Here is a 23,361-nt window from a genome sequence, read left to right as displayed (position 1 = left end):
TCGCTGGCATTTGGATTTCAAAGACAACGCCAAGGCCTTCGATAAGAGTCCACACTGTCTGATCTTTCTATGAAATTTTAACTATTAGATCATTTCATCTGAAAACTGTAAAAGCAGCTATCAAGGAAATGCATGAGGCAGTGGGGAGTTAAGAGGTCAAGCATGAAAGACATCCAGAAATGGAGATCGATGCATCTCTGCACATATTTAAAAAACACCTTTCACTTGAAAATGCTGATAGGTGTAGTCTTATCAACATGCAGAACCTCTACCATTCTTTTTAAACAGCAGCTTTCTGAGCTTCAAGGCTTAGATTTCTAGTTGTAACTTTTAATTTATGGATCACTGATAGTCTGCAAAATAATATGGAGATGTAGTAGGTACCTGATTTCCATTTCAGATAGTAACTTCCACTGCAACAGCAGAAATATGCAGTGTATTTTCCACCACTGTTCCAAGGTGATGGTTACTGTTGCCACAAGAGTGTCATGGAAAAAAAAAAAGGAGGGTTGGGGGAGGATGGTCTCCACAATGACCAAAGAGAAAGGTGGTCCAGGAAAGAGTGACTATTAAAATTGCTGCTTGAATTATGACCAAACGTAAGCTCCTTCAGCCTTCTGAACCGCATCTGCTCATTTCTTCGTTTTTTCTTTGTCTGTTTGGTTGTTTTTTTTTTTTTTTTTTAACCTTAGTATCAAAGCATCACTGAAAGACTAGAAAGGTATATTCACAGCCTGTTTCTTTGTGGACAGCCCATTTCACTATTTTATCTGGAAGTTTGTCCAATTTCCTTCTTATTCACGTGATGCTTTTGCAGAGCAACTGGGCAGGGCCATTAAAATGATGCTTAAAATCACTGGGACATCTGGAGCGTTGAGCTGTCTAATGTAGTTCTCCTGTCACCCCTGCACTCGCTGAAGCTACCTGAGCTTGTTTTTAGAAAGAGATCCAACTTCCAAGTTAGGAGCATCCTTTTAGAAATGCCAGTCTTCCCTCCATCTGCAATATCCTGATCTAAGGGTGAATAACAAGGACTTGAGGGCCCAAGACCCTGGACTCCACCAGCAGGAGCAGCTGTGAAGCAACAGCCCCCGGCACCCAGACTCGCTGCTTTTCCTCTATAATACTGCCCTGCTCTCGTGTTGGGGGGTAGTGTTCAGCAAATCCCACAAGCAAAAGTTTTTACACCCAAATATCATCCCATATTATTGAATTTGGGGTCAGAACTCCCATTTTCTGATTCTCTGCAATACAGGCCACCTGATGCTCTCAACTGCATAATCTTTCTGCGCCCAGAAAGCAGTACCCAGCTGCTGAGAAACCAACTGATGGTCAGCAGCAACGATGTAGGGAACCAAAGCATGATGGTTTTTTTAGTTTTTAATACTGTGGGATCAGTTTCTGGTTTCACACTATGAATTCCAGACATGTTTAGGTCATTCTCAGCATATCAGCTCCATGGCTGACCTCGCCCTCCCCACAGGTATTTAAGCAGGAAGTCAAGGGAGCAGGCATGGGAGTCTTCCTTTGGCCAGAAGAGCAGCAGCATTCAGCACCATTACCCACTGACATCATCCAGCCACCGAGCAGCGATCGAATGCACAGTGATAAAAAAACAGTGTGCTGACAGCCACACCAGCACTTCAAACCCAAGCACGTATGCTGGCATTCTTCATGTTCTGTGCAATAGGTTTCAGCTTAGCCTTTTTTTTTTTTCCTAGATTTCCATTTTGGAACATGAAGAGGTGGGAATGAAAGATTATTAAAGGGAAAGCCCATCACAAGGTTAACTGAAATTAAATAAAATATTTCTGTTGTAAACACAGGGAAACTTCTCCCCCACCACATAACCTCAGAACCTAAGGACACAGTAACACCTCCTGTAGCACCAAGGAGGTGCTTTGGGAACTTCCCTCTGTACTGGGAAGGGGATATGTGTGCATATGATGGGGACAACAAAGCTTTTGCATGACACATACTTCCATGTGCTTTTCCAAAGGCCTGCCGGCTAACATAGTGAGCTAATGGGTGGGACTTCCCTCTCCCCCAAAAGATACTGTGCTGTGCATGTACTGCTCACCTTAAATGTGCACCCTAAGCCCTCCCAGCATGAGCCCAGACACACTCCATACCAGAGCATGTTCCACAGAAAGCCAAAAAAAAAAAAAAAAAAAGTTCTCCAAAAAAGCCTACCATCCTCTCCACCCAGTATTAATTTTATCTTTATCATCATTTGGTCACTGAAGCAGAAAGATTTAGCAAATCCAAGTGACTAAGGAATTAAGGTAGACAGAGTCCCAGCCCCACAGGAGGCTGCCATGGGATTTAGGAGTGACCTTGGGACATTAGCTGTCTTCCCCAGAGCTTAGAGGTCCGGGAAGATCTCACAGTCCATACCTTCATACCAATATCTTTCATCAGCTCCCAAGGGGGCCTTGCCATGCAATACCTTCAAGCCACCCAAGTAGCCCAAGGATGACCTATTCAAGGAAGATAGGAGTTATGGACTCTGCTGCTGAAGGCAGGACAAGAAGGTGCAGCAGCTTTCCACAGGGAGTAAAAGAATATTAATATATTCAACACATATACCTATTTATCAATCAAATTGTATATAAGTTTGGAGTATGATACTTGAGTCATTCATCATTTCTTCCTTCCAGCCAACCTAACTGGATCCTACTTTTATTTGCTGAGTGCAGGCAATAGTGTTGGCACTATGCTGGGTGCATGCACACACACATACACATACAAAAGAGAAAAAAAATCACCAGCCAGAGGGTATCCAGGAGACCAGAGATCCTGCCTGTGTCAGGTGTGCTGCATGAAGTCCTCTAATGCACACATTTCTAGGTCACTCTTTAAATTTGGGGGGGGGGGGGGGGGGGGGGGGGCAGGTAGGGAAGGGGGAGCAGGGGACACTGGCCTGGGGAGCACTCAGGCTATGGCTACCCAGAAGTACACCTGCAAAAGATGGAACTCAGATGCTCCCCTCAAATGTCAGCCCATGAAGCATCTGGCCAGAAGTCTGAATGCCACAGCATCATTTTGGATTTTAAACAGCAGCAGCAGCAACCACCACACAGAAAAATTTTGGCTACTGGCACTGCTGCTGCTTTTTCCCTCCACTCACAACCTTTAGCTGTGGTCACACACACACACACACACTCTGTCTAGTGCATCTAGAAACGGGAAGCAATTCAGAGGATCAAGAAATGGTGGTATAGAAGGAAAAATCCCACCATTCAGGCAGGGTGAGACAAGAAGGGGAGGGCTCACTGGTGTAATTTCGGGGTTGGTCTAGGATGATGTCATAGCACTGAGCAAGTGCCATGGCTAACAGTGGGTACTTTCTAATGCTCCCTGTCCATCTGACCTCTAATACCATCGGGCTGAAATATTTAAGATTACATTTATTCTAGCTTTAAAAGGCCATTTTTCACTCCTTTCTGTCAAAAAGGTTGCCACTGACTGCAGCCTGTGCGGATGCAAGGTGGGGGAGGCGGCACGACAACTAACTCTTCCAGCACACACCCCTTTCCCTACTACAAAGGCATCCACAGCAATCACATTTGCAATAGTACAAATCTTGGATGGATTCATCCCATCCCCCTCCTCTTTGTAAGCCCACAGCCCGCTGTAAGCCCTCTCCGTTATCGCAACCCAGCAATCCTTCCTAGGGATCAAGCTGAAAAATGCAGTCACGGTACAGTTGCTTGAAATAAATGAATGAATGAAAAAAAAAAAAAAACCCCAGCCAGCAGCTCAGCCGGGAAGCAGCAATCTTATTGTTTCAAAACCCATCTGCATCTCCATAGCATTTAAGCATATTTCACACGAGCACATAAACACACTTTATGCACATGCAAATAAACATATTAATAAAAGAGATAGGTGGAAAAGGGGGGGGGCATGGAATCTGAGATGATATTAACTTCACCCAGGAAAGTGGCTTATCTCACATATACTAGAAATACACAGAGAAATTAAACATATTCTGCATTTTACATCTCACATACACAGAGCTAAAATATCTTTCGGTGCAATATCTAGTTGCTATGCCAACAACAACAACAAAAAAATTAGGAGAGAAAAAAAAAAATTCCTGACCCCTTTGCAGAGGGAGAGGGGATGAGAGGAGGTGGGGAGGGGTGGCTGCTTACCAAAGATGCTGATTTGATTGTGGCAAAGCGCTCTCGGTTCCGGTAGTGGAGGGCCTGATTCTGCACTGACTGGGTAGGCCGCACCTCAGGCCTGCGATCCCTGTGGCCCACCTCATCCCTTATAAATACATGATCCTGCAGAAATGGATAAAAACAAGGAGAAAGTCCGGCTGTGCTCTTCCCGCGGCGGCTGCCTCTCTCTCACCCCTCTGTCTGCACAAGCGCCGCTGTTTGAGAGGCATAGTTCAGCTCTCTGCTAGCCCCGGCAGCTCCCACGGTACAAAATGAATAAGCAACACATTGCAGGCTTGGGTTCGGCGTGTCAGCTGATCGCTAGCGGGATGCCTTCTGAATCCCTGGCTGTTTTTTTTTTTTTTTTAAACCTCCAGTATTACATATGTGCAAAAAAAAAAAAGACTCAAAAGCATAAAGCGATGCAGAGCAATCGGACTCCTCAGAAAGGTCGGGTTCAAGCACTGCAACCAAGCAATCCCATTAAAAACGTGATTTCCATGTCTAGCAAAGATGATGCTTTTCCCTTTTAACACAAGAGCAACATTTTGCCTCATTCCCTTTGCCGGTTCGTCCTCAACAGGGTTTCTTTGTCTCTTGTTTGCTATCTGCTGTGGAGGACAAGCATCCTGGCTAAAACCATGGCAGGCTGGAGAGGACCAGGAAAGCCTCCGTGACCGCTCAGGGATCCTGCTTTCCAGTCATGATCCTGCACAGTTCTAGCACTTTCTCTCCACAGCCCACAAAGGATTTTTTTTTTTTTTTTTTCCCCCTTTTAAAGCAACAGCTCACAGGTTTTAGCACAAATGGTTCCCGGTACAACCTCCCTCTTGCTCGCTGGCCAGGCTTCGTGAGGAGCGACCGTGCATCTGCAAAACGGCGCGTGCAAATTTTCCAACAGAACAATGCTCTCGTCACACGTATAGAGGAGAGACCCTAATCAGAAAGGCCGGTGAAAACCACCACCACAATCTTGCTAACTGAAATGGTGACTGCCAAAACTCAGTGCACCCACAGGCTACGCCTTCAGGACGGAGCAGCCTTTGGACACCAGGTGCGTCCCGCTGCCTCCCACCCCAGCCTGGCCAGCGGCGTGGGCTCCACGGGGGCAGCAGTGATGGTAGCCAGCGTTGGCACATCTGCCACACTGCCATCTACCATAGTTTCATGACTCAAGCTCCCCCTCCTAAAAAACTCTAAGGAAAACTGAGATTCTTCCTGAATTATATCAGCTGTCAGGGGTGCAAAATAAAGGCTGCAAATGTGAGCAAAGGCCTATACCAAAAGGCAAACAAAAGACTCCAACCCTTGCAGAGAACAGCCGGCTCCACCAGAGTGACTCGCTGCCTCCGGGCACCCGGCGTTTGCAGGCGAGCATAGGCAGCTTTGCCACCCTGCCATGCCAGAGCAGACACCAGTAAGGTCAGAAAGACCCATGGTGAGAAACCAGCCGATATGGAGTAGCATCTCCGTTATGACATTGCTGTCGTACCAACGCTCCTTTCCCACTCTGCAGACACTTGTTTCCCTCTCTGCTGTCCTCAATTTCTAGCTGCTTTTAGTCTGGATCCATGCACATTCAGCCATTTTCAATATGATTCTGTAAATGATTTCAAGCAAAAGCCAAACAGGTACAGAAATGCTGATATAAAGAGCTGGACAACATGTTGATTTAAAGTGCCTTAAACCCAATACCTTTTCTCATATTCTTCATTTTGAGTGTTTATGCTCCGTGCTCACCTTTCACTTGCCTTTGCATGGAGAGACAACAACATCCAAGACCATCACAGAGCCAAGTCTGTACCAGCTCCTCCGCACCCACCCAAGGGAGACAGACCAAGCTAAAACGGTTAAAAAGGACAATCCTCCATAGAAGTGGTAGGGCTACAGAGTATAACAGAAAATTGCAGTTTCATTTTATATTGGCCATCCTTATACTGGACCTTTTGTTGCACTGTCTTAAGAGGGGAAGGCAGTGTTACAGAAGGGTGATTACTGGCAATTGGGCTGATCTTAGATTTTCAACTTGTGCATGTTCATACAACAGGCAGGGCTCTCAGACTTACACGCTTTCCTGAGAAAGGTACATCTTAGGCTTTACAATAGTCATACCAAAAAAATCCTCATTAAACATTTAAAGTTTAACAGTATCGCTCAGTTTAATTGGACTCATGGCTTCACTGGAAGAACACCAATCCCAAGCTTTATACAGCTTTGCAGCACTCTTGCCCATCAAGTAGATATAAGGAGGACGCTGAAATACAATCGGGGATACCCCGATAACCCAAAGCAGATGGGCTGGCTACTAACCTTAGTAGAAATACCAGACTAAAATGATGTGTTTTGGAGCTTTCCGGCACAACAGCCCCCTAGCCAGGCAAGGGGTAGTGCTAGAAGCAATGCTGAAGTTGGCCTCTCGCTCTCCAACAAGCAGCTCTGCAGAGAAAAACCCGAATCTTTGGGGCTAGTGCAAACACAGCCTCATGTAAATGCACTGGTACGAAGCAAGCTGCAGCAAGGGGAAGGGAGTCAGCAACTGCAAAAGGGAACTCCTTTGTTACAGGCTGAAACTGGAGCACCTCATAAAAAAATAAAGCTGAATAAAAAAGTCCTGTGGTAAAGATCTATACGAGACTTACTCATCTGAACCATGGAAGACTGAAGAGAAACGATAGTACACAGAAGCTACTATTCCTCTATTGTAGCTATGAAATTAAGGTGGAGACAGGACAAATATTACCCTTGGTCACACACAAAGCCTGCAGCAGCACATGTGAACGTACAAGGTTCCTAAGGTCTGCTAGCAATATCCCAATCCCTGGACCTTCATCCCTCTCTCCATTACATTGGTATGCCAGGGTGAATGTGAAATGCTAAAACCAGAGCAGCAGCAAATCACTGAAAAAAAGACTTTAAAAATGGGCATTCAGATTTTTCAGAATGCTCCAAAACACCACCTAAAATGACAAGTTGAAATTGTAATTACTTCTTACATAGGAGAAATTAATCTGTAGGTTACTTTGTTATCTAAGAGATGGATTCTTAAGAGGGCAGAATGTCATCCCGGTCTTGTTTTATGGGACTTCTAGTAACTTCAGTGCACATAAGAAGCTCACAGCAGAATCTAACTGCCCTTCTGGAATGTGAATTAACTGCATTCTCCATTTCAAATTGAGCTGGGCAAGGAATGGGAAAATTCCTTTGCAACTGAGCAAAAGGACCAATTTTAAAGTGGACAAAAACCTTAGTGGTTGTCCTTGGCATTCCTTAATCTGGAATCTGAGGCTTCTGCATCAGGCAGGCAACCACTATTAACTCTCAAATAAGCCCATGCAACCTTAACAGGCAAAACATTTTTCAGAAAAACTGTCACACTACCAGAAATAAAATCACTTGACGTGAAGAGTTACCAAATCTAGCAAGTTACACTACCACAGAGACCTGCAGGATAAACCTAAGAGAAGCCGTATCTCCACCAGCCTTCCTCAGACAATGTGACTGATGGCTCCTACAACAGACATCTACCTACAAACCCAGAAAATCGATATCTGCTCTTCTAATTTTATTTTCTTCTCCAATAAGCTTGCTAAGAGACACTGCAATCATATCTCCTTTCAGATGTTGGAACAAATCAGGAGATTTTGTTTCAAACTTTTAGCTCCAGGTTTGTGGGAAACAAAGATACAAAACTGTCATCTCAGCTCAAGTTACTCAGTAAGTAAAATCTGATCAAAAGCACCCCAGAAACTCACCCAATTTGGGTCAGGGTATCTCTCGGCCCTAAATCTGCAGTTCAAACATTGGTTTGTTTTTAAAGTAACGTATCTTCATGTGTATTTCACTTTCCAACTGTTTTCTGTGTTTATTGCAATATTTGCTTTATGAATACAACTTCAGGCATGCTCAGGTAACAACTCACCTTAAACCATTAAAATCCTTCTATTTAGGGTCAATAATCTAGAATCTTCAACCTCCTACTACAGAAATAATCTGTTCTTCTGACTATATTATCTGCTACATAAACAGTTTTCAGGTTGATCACAACAAATGGGGGTATTTGGCTGGGTGTTGGCTTTGAAATTGCTGACCATATTTGTCAGGACAAAAATTCTCAAACATTTCTACAGTATTATCTGATCAGAGAGCTGGTAGAGCTTCCAGTTACTTAGCAGATGGTAAAGAGCAAGTCTCTCAAAAACAATGAAAAACCCAAAAGGCAGGACTCCTACATATATTATGGATTAATAAGTAACCTAAAAAAAAACCCCCAAACAAACAAAAAAATTGTTCTTGTGGAAATTAATCTCTGGATAAATAGAAATACAGAGAAGCAGTCAGAATATTTGTTCAGATACAAATTGATTCAAGTGGGGTTCCAGCTGGATATCTAAAGGGCTACCACTGGTGTATTGTCTGAGCATCCTACAAAGCACATGGGTTTCTGCTCAAACCAGTGAGTTTTGCCCAAGGTCACCCTACAGAGTAAGAACTTGAATTTTGCTCTCTAGAGTCCCATGCCAGTTCTACCACATGCTGTCTTTTCATCCTCCTCACTGAAAAAGGGCTTTACCAGCCACTGCCTCCAACACCAGCGCAACATTTCAGGAATATCTGCTTAACACTGTTGCCACGCATTTTTAAGAGCAACATTAACAGCATGTTGCTAACAGTATCTTCATTTTATGTTCAAGATATTCCGACTAGACTCCTTCCTCATAACACTTAATAATTACACTGATCAGATAATTTTTTGTTTTGTTTTCTTAGAGGAAGACGTAGCTTGTTCCAAGAAACGCTAGGGAAAAAACCCACGCACACATTGCTGCAACAAAACTTCCTAGGTGAATAAAATACCTGCTCAGAAGACAACTGGAACAAGCAAGGTATAGAAGCAAACAGAAAACAACTCAGTAGGTAGATAGGAGTTTTCCTACAGAAAAAAAATCAATGAGAATTTCACCTCAGATTTTAATCACAGCAAAACCAGGCAGACAGATCTATAAATTGCATTTGATGTTTACATTTTTTCAGTATATAAGGTTGTTATATGGTTGAAGCAACCCTTGCACTGACAAAGAATCAAACACAAGAATTAACAAAATACAGAGAAAGGAGTCCCATTGTCTTCAGCAGCTGATTTAGAAACTAACATACAGCCCAACTGCAAACTCTGATCACACTGGACTCGCCTGAAGCTGAAACATCTAAACTTTCACCTCAGAAGGAGCATTCACTTGCACATAGCATTTTTTGTTATGCACACCAAATAAAAACCTTCACAAACACTGTTTACACAAGAGGATTCACTAACTGGAAAGGACTGCCAGTCTCCTAGACAAATAGGAAAGGCAATTTCTGAGCCATAGTAAGGACTTTAATGGAATTGCAGCAAATCCCTTCCTTCTAAGAATTTAAAGAGCAAGGAAGCAGTGTGCCATCGTTCATTTTAATACATTGCACTAAATGCCTCGATAATCTACAGAGAGGCTTAACTATCAAGAGTCTTTCAAGAAAAGGCTTCATGTCACCAACCTGCTTGACATGACTCCAGAGGGTACATGAGGGGTCATCACTGCTGGCACATACAAGCCAAAACTCAGTAAGTCATTACCTAAATATCCTTCAAATCTCATAAAAACATCTTTTCCAAGTATGAATCATAAATCTTGACAAGTAGGGAAAACACCCTCAGCTTTGCCTCAGCTGTAACTCATGCAGAACTGCCATGCCAGAGCACTCTCCATCCACAGAATTCAACATGAACCCTGCATATTAATCACGGCAGCAACAGGTGACACGTAAAGGTTAATTTAATGGATATGGAAAGTCACTCAAGTTGCAACAGTTATTACAGAAGTATGTTTTTATTACAGACACTGGGCAAGAATTGTGATGATCAACTATGAACATCCTCTTTTCATCCTTTTGTTATAAACTAGATTTTAATCGGAGGATTTCCCTGACATTTTTATTGCCCAAGTTTCATCTTTGTAAGTACTGATGATTTTTAAGGTTGAAGTAAGTAACAGCAACAACTCTGTATTGCAGTTGAACAAAACAGTACTGTCCTGGCTTTTTGTTTAGATTAAAAGATAACAACCTTTTTTACTATTATAAAGTTTTATGGAAATAAAATAATACCCTGTGGGATCATTCTAAATCCTACCACTTGGCATATTCATTTTAGACAACAAGATAATATTTCTGGGAAGCCACCTGTACACACACTGACATACCAGCAGTTGAACAAAGCAGATGACAAACTACCTACGATGCATCAACTGATGCCTGTATGCTTAGGGAGACAAAATCTTCATCCTCATTTTAAGATGAATTAACTGATACCTATCTGCTTTTAAGATCCAGGTTACGTGTCTCTGAAGCACGGTGTATTTGGAACTTAACTCCCTGCCCCTTTTGTCGTCTTTTTTTTGCGCTTTCAGATACAATTGGATTTGCATCAGAGCTGCGATTTACTCTTCAGTTCTCAACCTGTGCAGCTGAACAACTGAATTAGCTCCCAACAGGAGATGGGCACGAGAATGTGTATCCATAGGCAAGATGATCCTTGGATGGAGAAGCACAGTAATGTTAACTGTCTTCAAAAGAGACGTTAGAAAGCCAGAACTCTTACACTGACCATATTGTGACTTTTGTGGAGGAGGTCACCAATCTGAAACCCGCAAAGGGGCAAGGAAAAGTTCTAGTAGGACAGCTCATCCAAGCTGAACATCTGAATTCCCTGTAAAGAATTTGGTGGCAATTAAGGCATCCTCCTGAGGAAGCAGTCTTTGATCCTAAAGATGGACTGAGATCCCAGGAAGGGAGGATGCAGGCTTCCTGCCTGAGTAGCAGACATTATTGCAATTTTTTTTTTCCTCTCAGGAGTTTAGGACACAGCTATAAACTAAGTTATATAAAAAGCTACACATTCAATTATGGCTTTTTATTATTTTTCTTCCTGTCCAGTGATTTCTCTTCCAATCTACAAGTTCTACTCTGCTGATAGGTGGGAGTCACCTTTGTTCTAAGCACAAGTTCAGAAACACGGAGCTCTACTGCTGCCCCAAAGCTTTTGTATTGTGGAAGGGGTGAGTCTGTGCCTGCTTTTCATGGAGGATTTATCACAACTGCTACTCTCCATCAGGCAAAACCCAAGCATTTTGGCTATCATGATCTAGTATAGGCAGTGCAAATTAACCAGATCAGAAGCAGGTCATTTCACTTACCCTATGACCACAAAACATTTTTGGATGTTACAGCCAACTAGCAGCTGTTTAAAACAAACAAACAAAAAGTTGTTTACAAATGCTTTTACTGTATCAGCCTCTTTCTTATGCTTTGTCTCTGTCTCAGACTAGCTGGTCACAGTATAGATGCTAGGAGTGCTTGATAAGGATGCTTAAAGCTTCTCCCAGCCTAGCGCTGCACAGGTGATATTGCAAGAGCCTGAGGTCTGCTCCTGATTTACACCAAGTAAATGCCACTCCAAACTGGCTCTTCACACCAACCAGCAGCCTGAAGCACTGAAGGCTGGGAACTACATTTCACACATGACCACAGACTCTTTCATCCTACATTTTACAATTGCACGTGACATTCTGGGGCTGTGGTCCAAAGAAATCAAAAGGCCTCTGACACTTAGAGCTTTGAGCCTTAGAAAATATCAACAGTCTAGGCAATTTTGCCATCTTGGTCACTTTACACAGTGTGGTACATCTGGAGGTTGTTAATTAACACATTTGCAGAATACCATAATTTTACACAACACTTTGATTTGACCCATGTCAAAACAATCTCGTATGTGACCCTATGCCCACATAATGGAGACAGCTGGCTAATTATATTCATCAGTACTTTCTTTTTAGCCTTTAAAGGCTGATTAAATGCAAAACAAAAGCTTAGATTAAACTTGAACCCCAGGTTCTTTCCATTTTGTTTGTGATTAGGCTCCAGAGTGCTACCAAACTCAGCACTCCCTACTTCTCACCTGCTAGAACAAAACCAAGTTGTGTGGATGAGCTTCATCACAGTTTACAGAAACACAGTTAAAGCAAGCACAAAGACAATTGAAGTCTTTTCAGAATAAGGAACTTTACCTTGAAAATAGGGTGGGATGTATGTGTATATAAACCCCCTGAAGTCTACTGTTCCAATTTTAGTCTTTTCACATGTATTAATATATACATAATATACACATAAAGCAGTTTGCCATTTAAAATTGCATTCCCCAAAGTAACAGAGAATAAAAAAAATCATGTACTAAATTAAAACAATATATTTGCAGACCAGAATACATCTTGCTACACATAGTCTAAATTTGCCTTATGCATACATACAGTGGAAGGTAACATTTGCCAATTGAGAAGGTACCTACTCCACTGCAAGAATCAGTAATCACAGCCAGTTGTTAAGTATTTTGTAAAGACCATCAGTGCAGACCTGGGTTTTGTGCTTCCAAAATTACCCTAAAACACCTGTGTTAAGTGATCTACAGGAGATTTCTTTTACAATACTTCAGTTACAAGTATGCAAGAGACCCTGTTTTTTCAAACCAGGTAACAAAAACTTTCATGTGGTATCATGTTTATGCATTCTAGCCAACTGAATGTCTTAATCTCACGAAAAAAACCAGCTATACAGAAGTTTAAGAGGACTGAATTCATAGCATCAGAAATCTTCCTGTATTTGTACTTCGGGTGTCATACAACCACTGTAAACCAAAATATTCTTAAAACAAGCAGGAACTCCACTTCTTTCACAAACGCAATTTATGTCTGGTGGGAGTGGCTCACGTTTTGTTTTCATCAACTGTAATGACACTGATCAGTCAGGAATATTGTACCATATGACTACTGTGCAAATCTGTCCCTCAAACTTCTATTTTAATGCATATGTAAATAGGACTACTTAACAATGTGAAATTAAAGTTAATACACATTTCTGAAGCCTACACGAAATGAGAAAGAGCTCCAACTATAACCACCCACAACATAGAATCAGTTGCACCGTTCTTCATTCAGGATGGTTCCTCGGGCTAGCATTTTGTATCTAAAACTGTTTGTTCAGAAAGGTGAAAATAAAATCTTATCAAAGGTGCTATTGCAAATGTATTTCAGAAGGATGTAAACCCCTGAAACCTATGCAACTTATCTGCCAGGATCTTTAAATATGTAAGGCAATCTTTAGCTGAAGACAAAATTTCTTGAGAGCTCCCTTTTATAAGCACTTCAATATCCAATTACACACACACAGTATTTCAGGAGGAAAAACTGCTTACAAATATTTAGTTACAGGCTTTACTGTAACCTTACAAATGAGAAATTCATACTTCTCATTCTGCTGTAATGTTTTAGCTCCTCTGGCAAAAAGCATACATACACTTTGAAGCTGTTTGCAAATGCACTCACACAAACAACCTACATTTTACTGCCCACTAGCAAATGACACTGCTAAGGCCAAGCCAAAACCATTTTAGTCAAACAATCTTAGATTAGATGCTGACTTACAGCTAGACAACTTTAGCTTGATATCTAGCATTAAGAAAACAAAAGGCAACAGATCACAACATGCAGCAGAAGAGCAGAAAAGCATTGAGTGGAACTTGACTCAAAACATACCTCGTGGGAAGGGTCCAAAGTTCTGCACACTTCCACTTCTCATGAGGGAAATCCAAGTGCAAGCAGATTTTAATCATACACTGTGACTGGTAAATGGTTAGCTTAGCTGCTATGACCACTTGTCATCATACTACATAATACAGTACAATCATTCAAAAGGAAACAAGGACTGATGTTACAAGCAGAGATGAAGAAGTGCACATGCAGGGCTGGGTAAGGAGGCATGCACTAAATCTGTGCGAACCCTGCCTAGACACTGACAGCGCTACCTTCCATTAGCGGCCTCTTTTTATTTTCAGAGGTTATTTAAATGCAGTTTAGCTTTTAAAGAAAAAACACACAACTTGATTCTGGCAAGCCCGGCACCAGCTCCTGCTCTCAGCAGATGGCTCAGCACAAGACCACAGCACACTGATGGTTGGGCCCTACGCAGGTGAGCCAACATGAGCAATAGCAGGGACTGCAGGAAACTATGGAGAGCACCAGAGAACATACCTTCTTATGAACAACGGAGGAAGTGGAATTAATTGTGCTCTCGTCACTATGCATCATGACCAGTTCAGGGCTGCTCTCATCCAGGACCTCCTGCATGCTGCTCACACTGCTGCTCTGACTGCCTGTGCTCACAGACATACTTGGGATGGAATGGTTGCTGCCCAGACTGTCCATCTTCCTACTCAGGTTTGATCCATGCTCACTGTCCTATAAAACAAGGGGCATCAGTTACAAGTACTGCAGGAGATCACCTGCCCAGCATGTGCCTGCAGTGCCCAAAGTTTGTTTTAAAGGCAGCTCTGCAAAGTTAAAGGTTCTTTGCTCATTATTTTAGCAACTACGTTTCTCAAGGTTGCTTGGGTTATGAAATACTCCATATGGGGAGCTAGCTTTTGCTTTTTCCCCTGCAATCTTACTACATCATGCTTCAAGTCAGTTTTTTCTACATATCAGTAAGTCTGGGCATGGCTCTTGGCTTGAATAGGAGACATCCAGGAATACTGGATGGCTGGCAGAGAAGTCTCATCATTAAAAGGAGTGATCTAAGTTTGTATTAAAACAGTGTTCCAAGTCAGGATATGCTACAACACATTTTGTGAATCAGAAAAGATGTAAGACAATGAACCCATTTGTTTATTATTTGATAAATATCACATGGTGCTTAACAGGTGTAGAGTTTTTAACCTCCATGTCCCAAGCAGTCAGGAATTACATTTTGTCAAGCTAAAAACCCCTTTAATCTTGTGGTTTTGGCCAAGATAAATTCTTCATTAACCTTTAAAGCAGCTGATTCAGAAGAGCCTGCATTACTACAGTGATTAAAACTGCTGTAATGTAGCCATACATAAATAAATATTCCTCGTATAGGACATATTTTTGATTCTACAGACTAATATTAGAAGTTAGCAGCCTTTTTTCTTGTTGCATACTCATAATGAGCACAGTAATCCCAAAGTATGTGCTTAATCTGGACTGACTTGAGAATTTATGGAGTTCTTTGTAATTAATTAGTGGCACTGAAGAGGCTTGCAAGGAGTTCACAGTGAGGACTGAGAACTCTGAACATCCTTCAGCTCCTGGTCCAAAATAGCCTTGATTCACCAAAATGAATGGCTTGCTACTGCACCCAGTTTGTCCTGGCCTCCAAAGTGATCTTGGGGAGAATTACATTACAAATCAATTAACAGGGTACTCATTTTGTTGGAAACTGACAGAAAGATAAAGTTGACAGACTCGACAGATTTGTATTTGATTGTGTGATTATTTTTTAAGCAATCAGCAGATCATTCAGAGCCTGTGTGAGAGCACTTAAAATCCAAAATAATACTCTTTTAGAGAGAACGTATGCACATGAGAATGAAAATACTTCCAGGATGCTTATATAAAGTTGCAGAAGAAATAACATAATGAAGCATCTGAGATGAGGATATGGCTATGTAATTAATTAATGTATACACACAAAGGACAGAGATGAGATTGCATATGCAACCTTAACATTGACTTCCTGACTTGAATACTTTCCAAATGACCTTAACTTCCTTGCAAGAGCTCCGGATGAAAGCATTAGTAATATTTTGAGTGTTAAAGATTTGTAATGCTCCTTTTCCACCTTAGAAAGTCTAAGGTGGAAAAAGGAACTGTCTTGTGGCATTAACAGTTGAGCAGCTTCTGTTAACCAGTTAAGTAGTAACTGAAGCACATGCTAGGTTTTCTTTTCACTGCCAAGTTAGTGATACACACGAGCAATACAACCTCCTTTCATGGTACACAAGCTCAGTGGTAAAACACAGTGCAGAGCATGCTGTGCACATGCAGAGTGTGAGCTTCATTAGAGTGTTAATTCCTGGAAATGCAATATCTTTTTTTCCCCCCCTCTTTTGAGGAGTGGGGACAGGAGGAACAGAAGAAGATACATCCTGGAGTCAACTACTACCACATGTATCCCACTTAGCTGTTCAGCTCCGATCTGCTGAACAGCCAAGGGGGGAACCCATTCCCTTGCGCTTTCCTACCCTGTCACCCTTCTAACAGCTTTTCACACATGGGTAGAAAAAGCTTGAAGGTTTCAGTGCAAAAGTCTGACAATCACCCCACCCCCCAACTAAGCTTGAAGTTTAGAAGTTGGCTAGCTAGAGGTTAGCACTTCATAGCTTTAATCACAGTGGTTGCTGTTCTTGCTCCTTTTGTGCATCTCCTTCAAGGTGAAGGACAGTGCTAATTGCCAGTCCCCTCCTTCTGTACGCTCTCCTACCTGACACCCAGGCTCGCCCATTTCTTAAACCAGAGCTCTGGTTTAGCTTTAAGGGAACATTTGACATACACAAACCTCAAAACCAAGTCCCTGAATATATGCTGAGCTTGGGCATCTCACTGCTTATTATCTAGCTATACTGCAGGAAGAAGGAATACAAACATCAATTTGTCTGTCAATTTTTTTCATTGAGAACCAGTCATGGATTTATTTACCCAATGTGTCTGCACCAAATGATATTAACTTCCACCTAAGCTCATCAATTGAAAAATGACTGGTTTCCTTCTCTAAGCCACAGTTAGTGTCAATTATCATACACTGATTAAGTGGGTTGTTTATTACAAGATTTAAACTGAAGCTGAATTGTATGTCTTTAACTTTTTTCTTATTCAACATTAAAGAATTTTAAAAAATAAGTCTTACTAATTTGGTGATTTGCTTTTCAGCTTATGGTAGGCCAATTACTTTACAGTAAAGTTATGGCAATTGAAAAAAATATTAACATCAAGTGGTCTTGACTGTACTTATGAGAAAGAAAAGCTTTGACTGTCAATAAACCCTCCTTCGCACAGGCTGTGAGATGCTTTCTTCTCACAGAGAATCTCCCTCCAAACAAGTTTCTTCCCTAAAGCTTTCAGAGGAAAGGCCACCATTTGAAATAAATCCAAAGTTTTAAAGCTGCCAATAAATGCACATCTAACACTGAGTAAGGCCTACTATCGCTCATTATCCTATCCTGTCTTTCTGCTGATCCAGATGATACTCCAATAACATGGATTGCATCCTCACCTAGGCTGTGCTTGTTCTGCCCCCATAATGGCAGGAACACCTCACTTGCCCTAAAATTATAACAGTGCAAATGGGATAACAAAATAAAAGTACCTCCTCCTCTTCTTGAGACTCGGTCAGTGGGCCATTCCGAGTCTCTTGGAAAAGGATTTTCTTCATTTTCCGGTACTGAAGGTTATCCAGTTCACGTACTGCATCTTTTGTCCTTTGTATGAGGTCTATTAGTACCCTTGGTGGTCGGTCTCGGCGAACAAAATCATGCTAAATTAAAGGAAATAAAACAGATGGTTTCAGACGTGACACTAATATGTTTGATGTAAAAACAAGGACAAAGTGACTTTTTTTGAGACACCTGAAAAGACAGTTCATGTTCAGTAATTGGTCTGTTCATATTCAGTAATTAGTAATACCCATTATGAAAGACTCCAAACACACTGAGCACTGAAATACACTGAATGGGCTCACCACGACATCAAATAACCAAACTGATCATGCTACGCACTATGAGTTTTGAAGCATAAGGTGCAAAACGTTTTGTTCAGAAGTCAAAAGATCTGCTTAAGCACAGAACTCAATCAAATGTAGAGTACAGAGAAGTGAGGCAAAAATCACTTTGCTGCTTGAAACTGATGTGCATGTGTATGCATGCGCACAGGCACATCAGCAGCAGGAGAAGCTGGGTAGTGGATGGAGAGGTGTGAGGCTTGGCTGACCCTTTGCAAGGTCTCTCTGGCCCTGACTCCCTTATTCACTTTTCTGTCTGAAGTGAAACAGTTTGGACCAGGGTCAGGTGTTCTGAACTCTCCAAGCAACACGGCTGATTTGTCCCTTCCTGAGCTCATTCACTTGAAGCATACCAGGTACAAGACAGTGCCACTTCAAACCTTACAAAGGCATAGGACTTTACAATGAACAAAATGAATAAAGGACAAAGAAGAATCAATCCTGATTATGCAAGACTACCTGCCTAAGCTTATCCTGCATCTATCTGTTTTGATTCATACATAAAACCAATAAGACGACTGCAAGGTTTTGGTTTTTTTTTTTTTTATACTCGAAACATTTGTAGCTAAAGTAAAATCACATTCTTACCAACTCCTGCTAAGGAGGTACTAGAAGTGCAGGTTTTAAGTGCAAGCTTCACAATAAATTCTTCAATGGAATTGAAGTATATGATTAAAAGCTCTTCTCTGACTTAATAGCTACATTCTCCTGAACTGTACAACTGCCAGTAGAGTATGAAAGCCTTGCAGCTTTCCCATTAACCTTTGACTAAAGTAGACAGCCTGAGTATACACTAGCCAATATTCTATATGGTATCGCTACAGTTGGGTATGTTGCTGAGTATGTGCCACAGGAGACGGCCGGAAGGCACAGACATCTTCTACATGCTTCTGGAAACATTAACAGTGAAAGAGAGAAATGGGAAAAATAGTTGTTCTCTACCCTATATTGCAAATGCCATGATGGCCTTTTGTTAGAGAGCCTCAACAGCTGGACCCTACCTGCAAAGAAATTCTCAGGAGGGTCACATCTGCCCACTTGGCTTCACAGCTCTTTGCATACCTGGTGAACTCAGGGTCCCATAGGACAGGGAAAAGCACCTCTACCCTAGATGTGTTGCCCTTCCTCAAGTTCAAGAACTAATACATCCAACTGTAGCTGGAGTAACTGATACATGAAACCCAGTCCTCCTTAAAACAGGAGTCTTACATACAAAAAAGCTGAAAGGATAAGCCGATCTTCTTTTAACGATTTGTAAATAACATGGACAGTATCATGCCACAGGCTTATTTCTTGTTTTTAATTGAATTCAAACTGTTGTGCACTTGAGTTTTACTAATGGGGGCGGCTAGTCATCTCACTATCAATTTTTTGCTAGTAGTGATGATATTTACTTTTGAATTATAGCTAAAAGTTCTAAACATCATTTCACACAAAAGCAAAATGAATAATTTCTGCTCCTCAACACAGATAACCACCATTTATTTCTCTATAAACAGCAACAATCTGCAGCTTATCTATGATTAGAGAAAAAGGTAATCATTTTTATCTCATTGTAGATAATTTTTAGAAAGCAGTAATGCATTTGGAACAACGGTCCTGAACTTAAATCCATCCTATATGTCCAGTGTCTACTTGTTTATGCATATTCTTTAGCAGTGCAAATACTCATTTCACCGGAAAGACTATGTCCTTCATATTCAAGCACTACTCAAATATCAGAATGCAACCACATGGAAACCATCGGGCAGACACACAGAAGTGAAAACCAAAAGGGTCTTGCATAGCGAGAATACAATTCTGACTAGTTACTTGCATTATCTAATTGTCAAAACTGCACATAAGAGATGTAGGCACCCCTCTGCTAGGTACCGTGCAACTCTAAGAAATGAAGGCTGAAAGGACTTAATTTGTCTACTTTCTCCAAATTGCAAGGAAAAAAAAACCCCTAAGCAAACAACAAAACCAAAATGGACTCAAAGGGGGAAAAAGGTTAGTCTAAAGGCATGTACCAAGTTGGCTGGAAGAGTGACTAATGGAATGCAGGTCTCCTGGGAACGTCATGCAAGCTGAGAAAAACAGGGGAAAAAAGTGTTTAAAACAAATTGTATAATTGCTTTTCATTTTAAAAGTGAAAAAATATTAGTGAGAGAGTTTTGGAAGTTTGGGGGGTTTATTTTTTGTTTTTTATTTCAACTGCATTTTAATATCACTACAGTCATTTGACTATTTTCATCTGGGATAGTGAATGGAAACCGAATTCATTCCCAAATACCTCATTTAAAATTCAGTTCTCTAGGAAAATGTGGCCACAAAAAATTTGCTCTATCCCTGTTTACCACAGACAAGTGAAAAACCCTCAAAAGACAAAAAGATCTTCAATCTTATAGTCTAACAAGCTTTAGGGAGAGCTACTGCAGGAGGGAACATCTAGAGTACTGTTCTGAAAGTCTAAACCAAATAAAAAGACTGCATATACATGATTTAAGAATAAGATCTCAGATCCGATTGTTTGCACAGACTCCAACCTAAGGTACTCATGAAATCATATCCTTCAATGAACTTACACTATTCCTAGAGAGCAGAAAGGCTGCCAATCCACATGAATGAATCATTCTGAATCCCACAACATAAACCTATTAGCTGGTCAAAGGATTGTCAGGGTGCTGCAAGCAGAACCAGAGAACAAAACGCTGGTTATGTGCCACAGCACAAATGTATCACAGGAAAAAAAATATACCAGGCACTGAAGAGAGAGTACAAACAAGCTCGTTCATCAGCCTTTACCTGGAGAGTGAAGGCATGAGAGTTAAATATTCTATATGGTCCAGGCTTAAAGCAAGGACAGAAGCGAATGCAAAGCTAGCTGTTCGGTAAAGAGCGCAGGGTTTCGATTTCTTTCTTCAAGAACCAAGAGGCTCAGAAACATCCATGAAAATGCATTTTACTGAGCTGAAAGAGTAACAAGAGAAGCCATAAAACAAAGGCTGAATGGTAGCCTTAGAACAAAAATCAGCATGAAAAGGCTGTCAGGTAGACACAGAGCAGCAATCTAACCTACTGTGGAAATTAAGCAAAACGCTCAATGGAGCTAGCAATTCCTCTGCTCAAATATTTAAGGAAAAACTGAATCCTGTTTACCTGGTGTGGAACAGCAGCATGCAATGCAATTCTCACCAGCAGCTATGTACAGCAACCAGAGGAATAGCAGGGCCACTAATCAATTTTAAAGAAAGGAAATACTTAAAAGAAAAAAAAAAGCATGATGGAAAAGGGGCTGGACAGGATTTCACACATCCCTACCTTCTAATGGAAGGCTGCTCCTGAATTTCCCAAACACAAAGCCCTTGGAGTTATAAGCAGTTCCTATACCTCTCAGGTAAACTGAGACTTAAACTGGAACTGATTTATGATTCACTGACAAAACTTTGGCAAACTTTGGACACATCGCTCCCAGCACAGGTCCCCCTTCTACATGCTCTTGGCAATTACAAACCTGTACAAGGCACCTTCCAAAATGGTACAGTTATTTCCAAAACAAGTTCTAATTAATTAGGTTCAGGATAGAAACTATTAAGGGGATATAAACAACTTTTGGGTTTGGTGGTTTGATTGGGGAAGAAGTTAACCTAGGCCTATCCTGTTAGTGCTACTTTTAACAGTGAAGTATGATGCATGAATATAGAAAAGAAGCAAACACGTTACAAGATGTTAATGAAACAAGAGCAATTGCTCAAAACCCATCTAGGACAAAGAGATGATTGGAAAATGGAGATCAGAAACACAGATAGAAAATACAACACTGCATGACTAGAGAGAGAAGTTGAAAAAAATGTGATGTCTGGAAATACACTATTAAAAAAAAAAAAACAACAACAGATGCAGAGTACGTTTGGTAAGTAATAATATGAGGCAGGATCTACAGTTGGCACTAATCATAGAATGGTTTGGGTTGGAAGGGACCTCAAAGATCACCTAGTTCCAACCCCCCTGCCATGGGCAGGGACACCTTCCACTAGACCAGGTTGCTCAAAGCCCCATGCAACCTGGCCTTGAACACTTCCAGGGATGGGGCACCCATGTTTCTGGACAACCTGTTCCAGTGCCTCACCACCCTCACAGGGAAGAACTTCTTCCTTAGATCTAATATAAGTCTGCCTTCTTTCAGTTTAAAGCCATTACCCCTTGCCCTATCAATAAATTTGTCAGGACTTCTGCACCAGACAGCAGTCAACAGAACACAGTATCAAAACCTCCTGTTGTAACACCACAGAGCAGAGCAGAGCCTGCCCTTCGCAGCTCCCACGTAACCACACCTGGAATAACATTTCACGATATGTATATTAGTGCCAGAAATGCCCGTCCAGCCAGAGGAACACTAGACAAAAAAACCAACAAACCAAAAAGTGGATCAGAAAGGCCCAAATGAATGATTTACATGAATAGAGCAAAAACAAGAGCTGAACTGAGATCAGGCAGAAAGATCATTAAAAGATATATATTCAAAAGGTATGAACAGATAAAGAATTAATCATGTTCACATTAGCATTACTAGAAGAAAAAGGTCAAGATAACCTTCCTGAACTTCTTCAGTGTCTGCCAAAAAAACCAGGCAAGACAGGACAGTTCAGAGCACCCCACACAGAACAATCCTGCTCTGGCCAGGAGATAAACATAAGTCATCCAAGTCTCTTTCCATCTCTAATACCCATGCTCCTTTAAATAATCAGCCACTATCTGTAAATCTTTATTAAGAGCTCAATCCTCTGATCATGTGGAGCGTAATTCTCAAAGTACTAGTAGCTCTGCAAAAGATTTGCTATTGCCTATACATCTTATAAAGACTGGTTAAGTCTAGATTTTGAGTAGCAATTAAAATGGCTTTTTAGATTTTCTATCACTTCTACAGAGAAAGCCTGTAGCAAATTACAAGCCTTAAATCTCACTGAAATTGCATATAAGCTTGGTAGCAAGTACTGCCTGTTACACAACAGAAAAATAACATTTTTCCTTACTGGAGAAGGCAAGCAAAAAAAAAAAAAAGAAAACCAAAAAGGAACATCAGCAAGTTAACAGTTACATTATTTTACATAAAACTGCGTAACTGCTCCCAAAAGTTCTTTGCTTTCACACAAGCTGCGCCAAGTTATAGTCTCTCCACTCCCTCTGCCCCCATTTAGAGGGCTAACAGGGTTGCTTCCAGTTTCCTCCCTCATTTCTGTCTGCTTTTTCAGAGACCACATAGTGCAGCATGGTCACAACTCAGGGCATCGTACTGACAGCACAGTATAGCAGAGAGGCTGGTGAAAACTCCTTCTTCAAAGCAGTAGGAAACACACTCCTAAGTCCTGCCTACACGGAAAACTATTGGTTGGAATTCACATCTGCGGCACAGATTTAACTAACCCAGCTCTGGACCTGTTTGTCCTTGATAATACTTTCAGTTAAAGTATGTACAGCATTATCTTCCAAAAAAAAAAAAAAATTAAAAAACTAAAAATCAAGATTAAATCCTTCTATCCCCCTCCTC

The 23,361-nt window shown here is 41.3% G+C and overlaps 1 protein-coding gene across 4 annotated transcripts in view; it reads right to left on the bottom strand.

The window, feature by feature from the left end:
* Positions 1-23,361, bottom strand: part of TAOK3 (TAO kinase 3) — a 95,603-nt gene that overhangs the window by 12,671 nt on the left and 59,571 nt on the right. For 3 of the 4 annotated variants that reach the window (XM_052798237.1, XM_052798240.1, XM_052798241.1), the window contains 3 exons: positions 17,421-17,588; positions 14,288-14,494; positions 4,161-4,295 (listed from right to left, as the gene is read on the bottom strand). In XM_052798237.1, coding sequence (XP_052654197.1) covers positions 4,161-4,295; positions 14,288-14,494; positions 17,421-17,588 — 510 coding nt within the window. The remainder of the gene's footprint in view (positions 1-4,160; positions 4,296-14,287; positions 14,495-17,420; positions 17,589-23,361) is intronic. The other variant, XM_052798238.1, reaches the window with a different exon arrangement.

The sequence above is a fragment of the Harpia harpyja genome, chromosome 9, assembly GCF_026419915.1.
Source record: "Harpia harpyja isolate bHarHar1 chromosome 9, bHarHar1 primary haplotype, whole genome shotgun sequence".
Classification (NCBI taxonomy): domain Eukaryota; kingdom Metazoa; phylum Chordata; class Aves; order Accipitriformes; family Accipitridae; genus Harpia; species Harpia harpyja.
The sequence above is the reverse complement of the archived record's forward strand: the minus strand, read 5'-3'. Positions and strand labels throughout refer to the sequence as shown.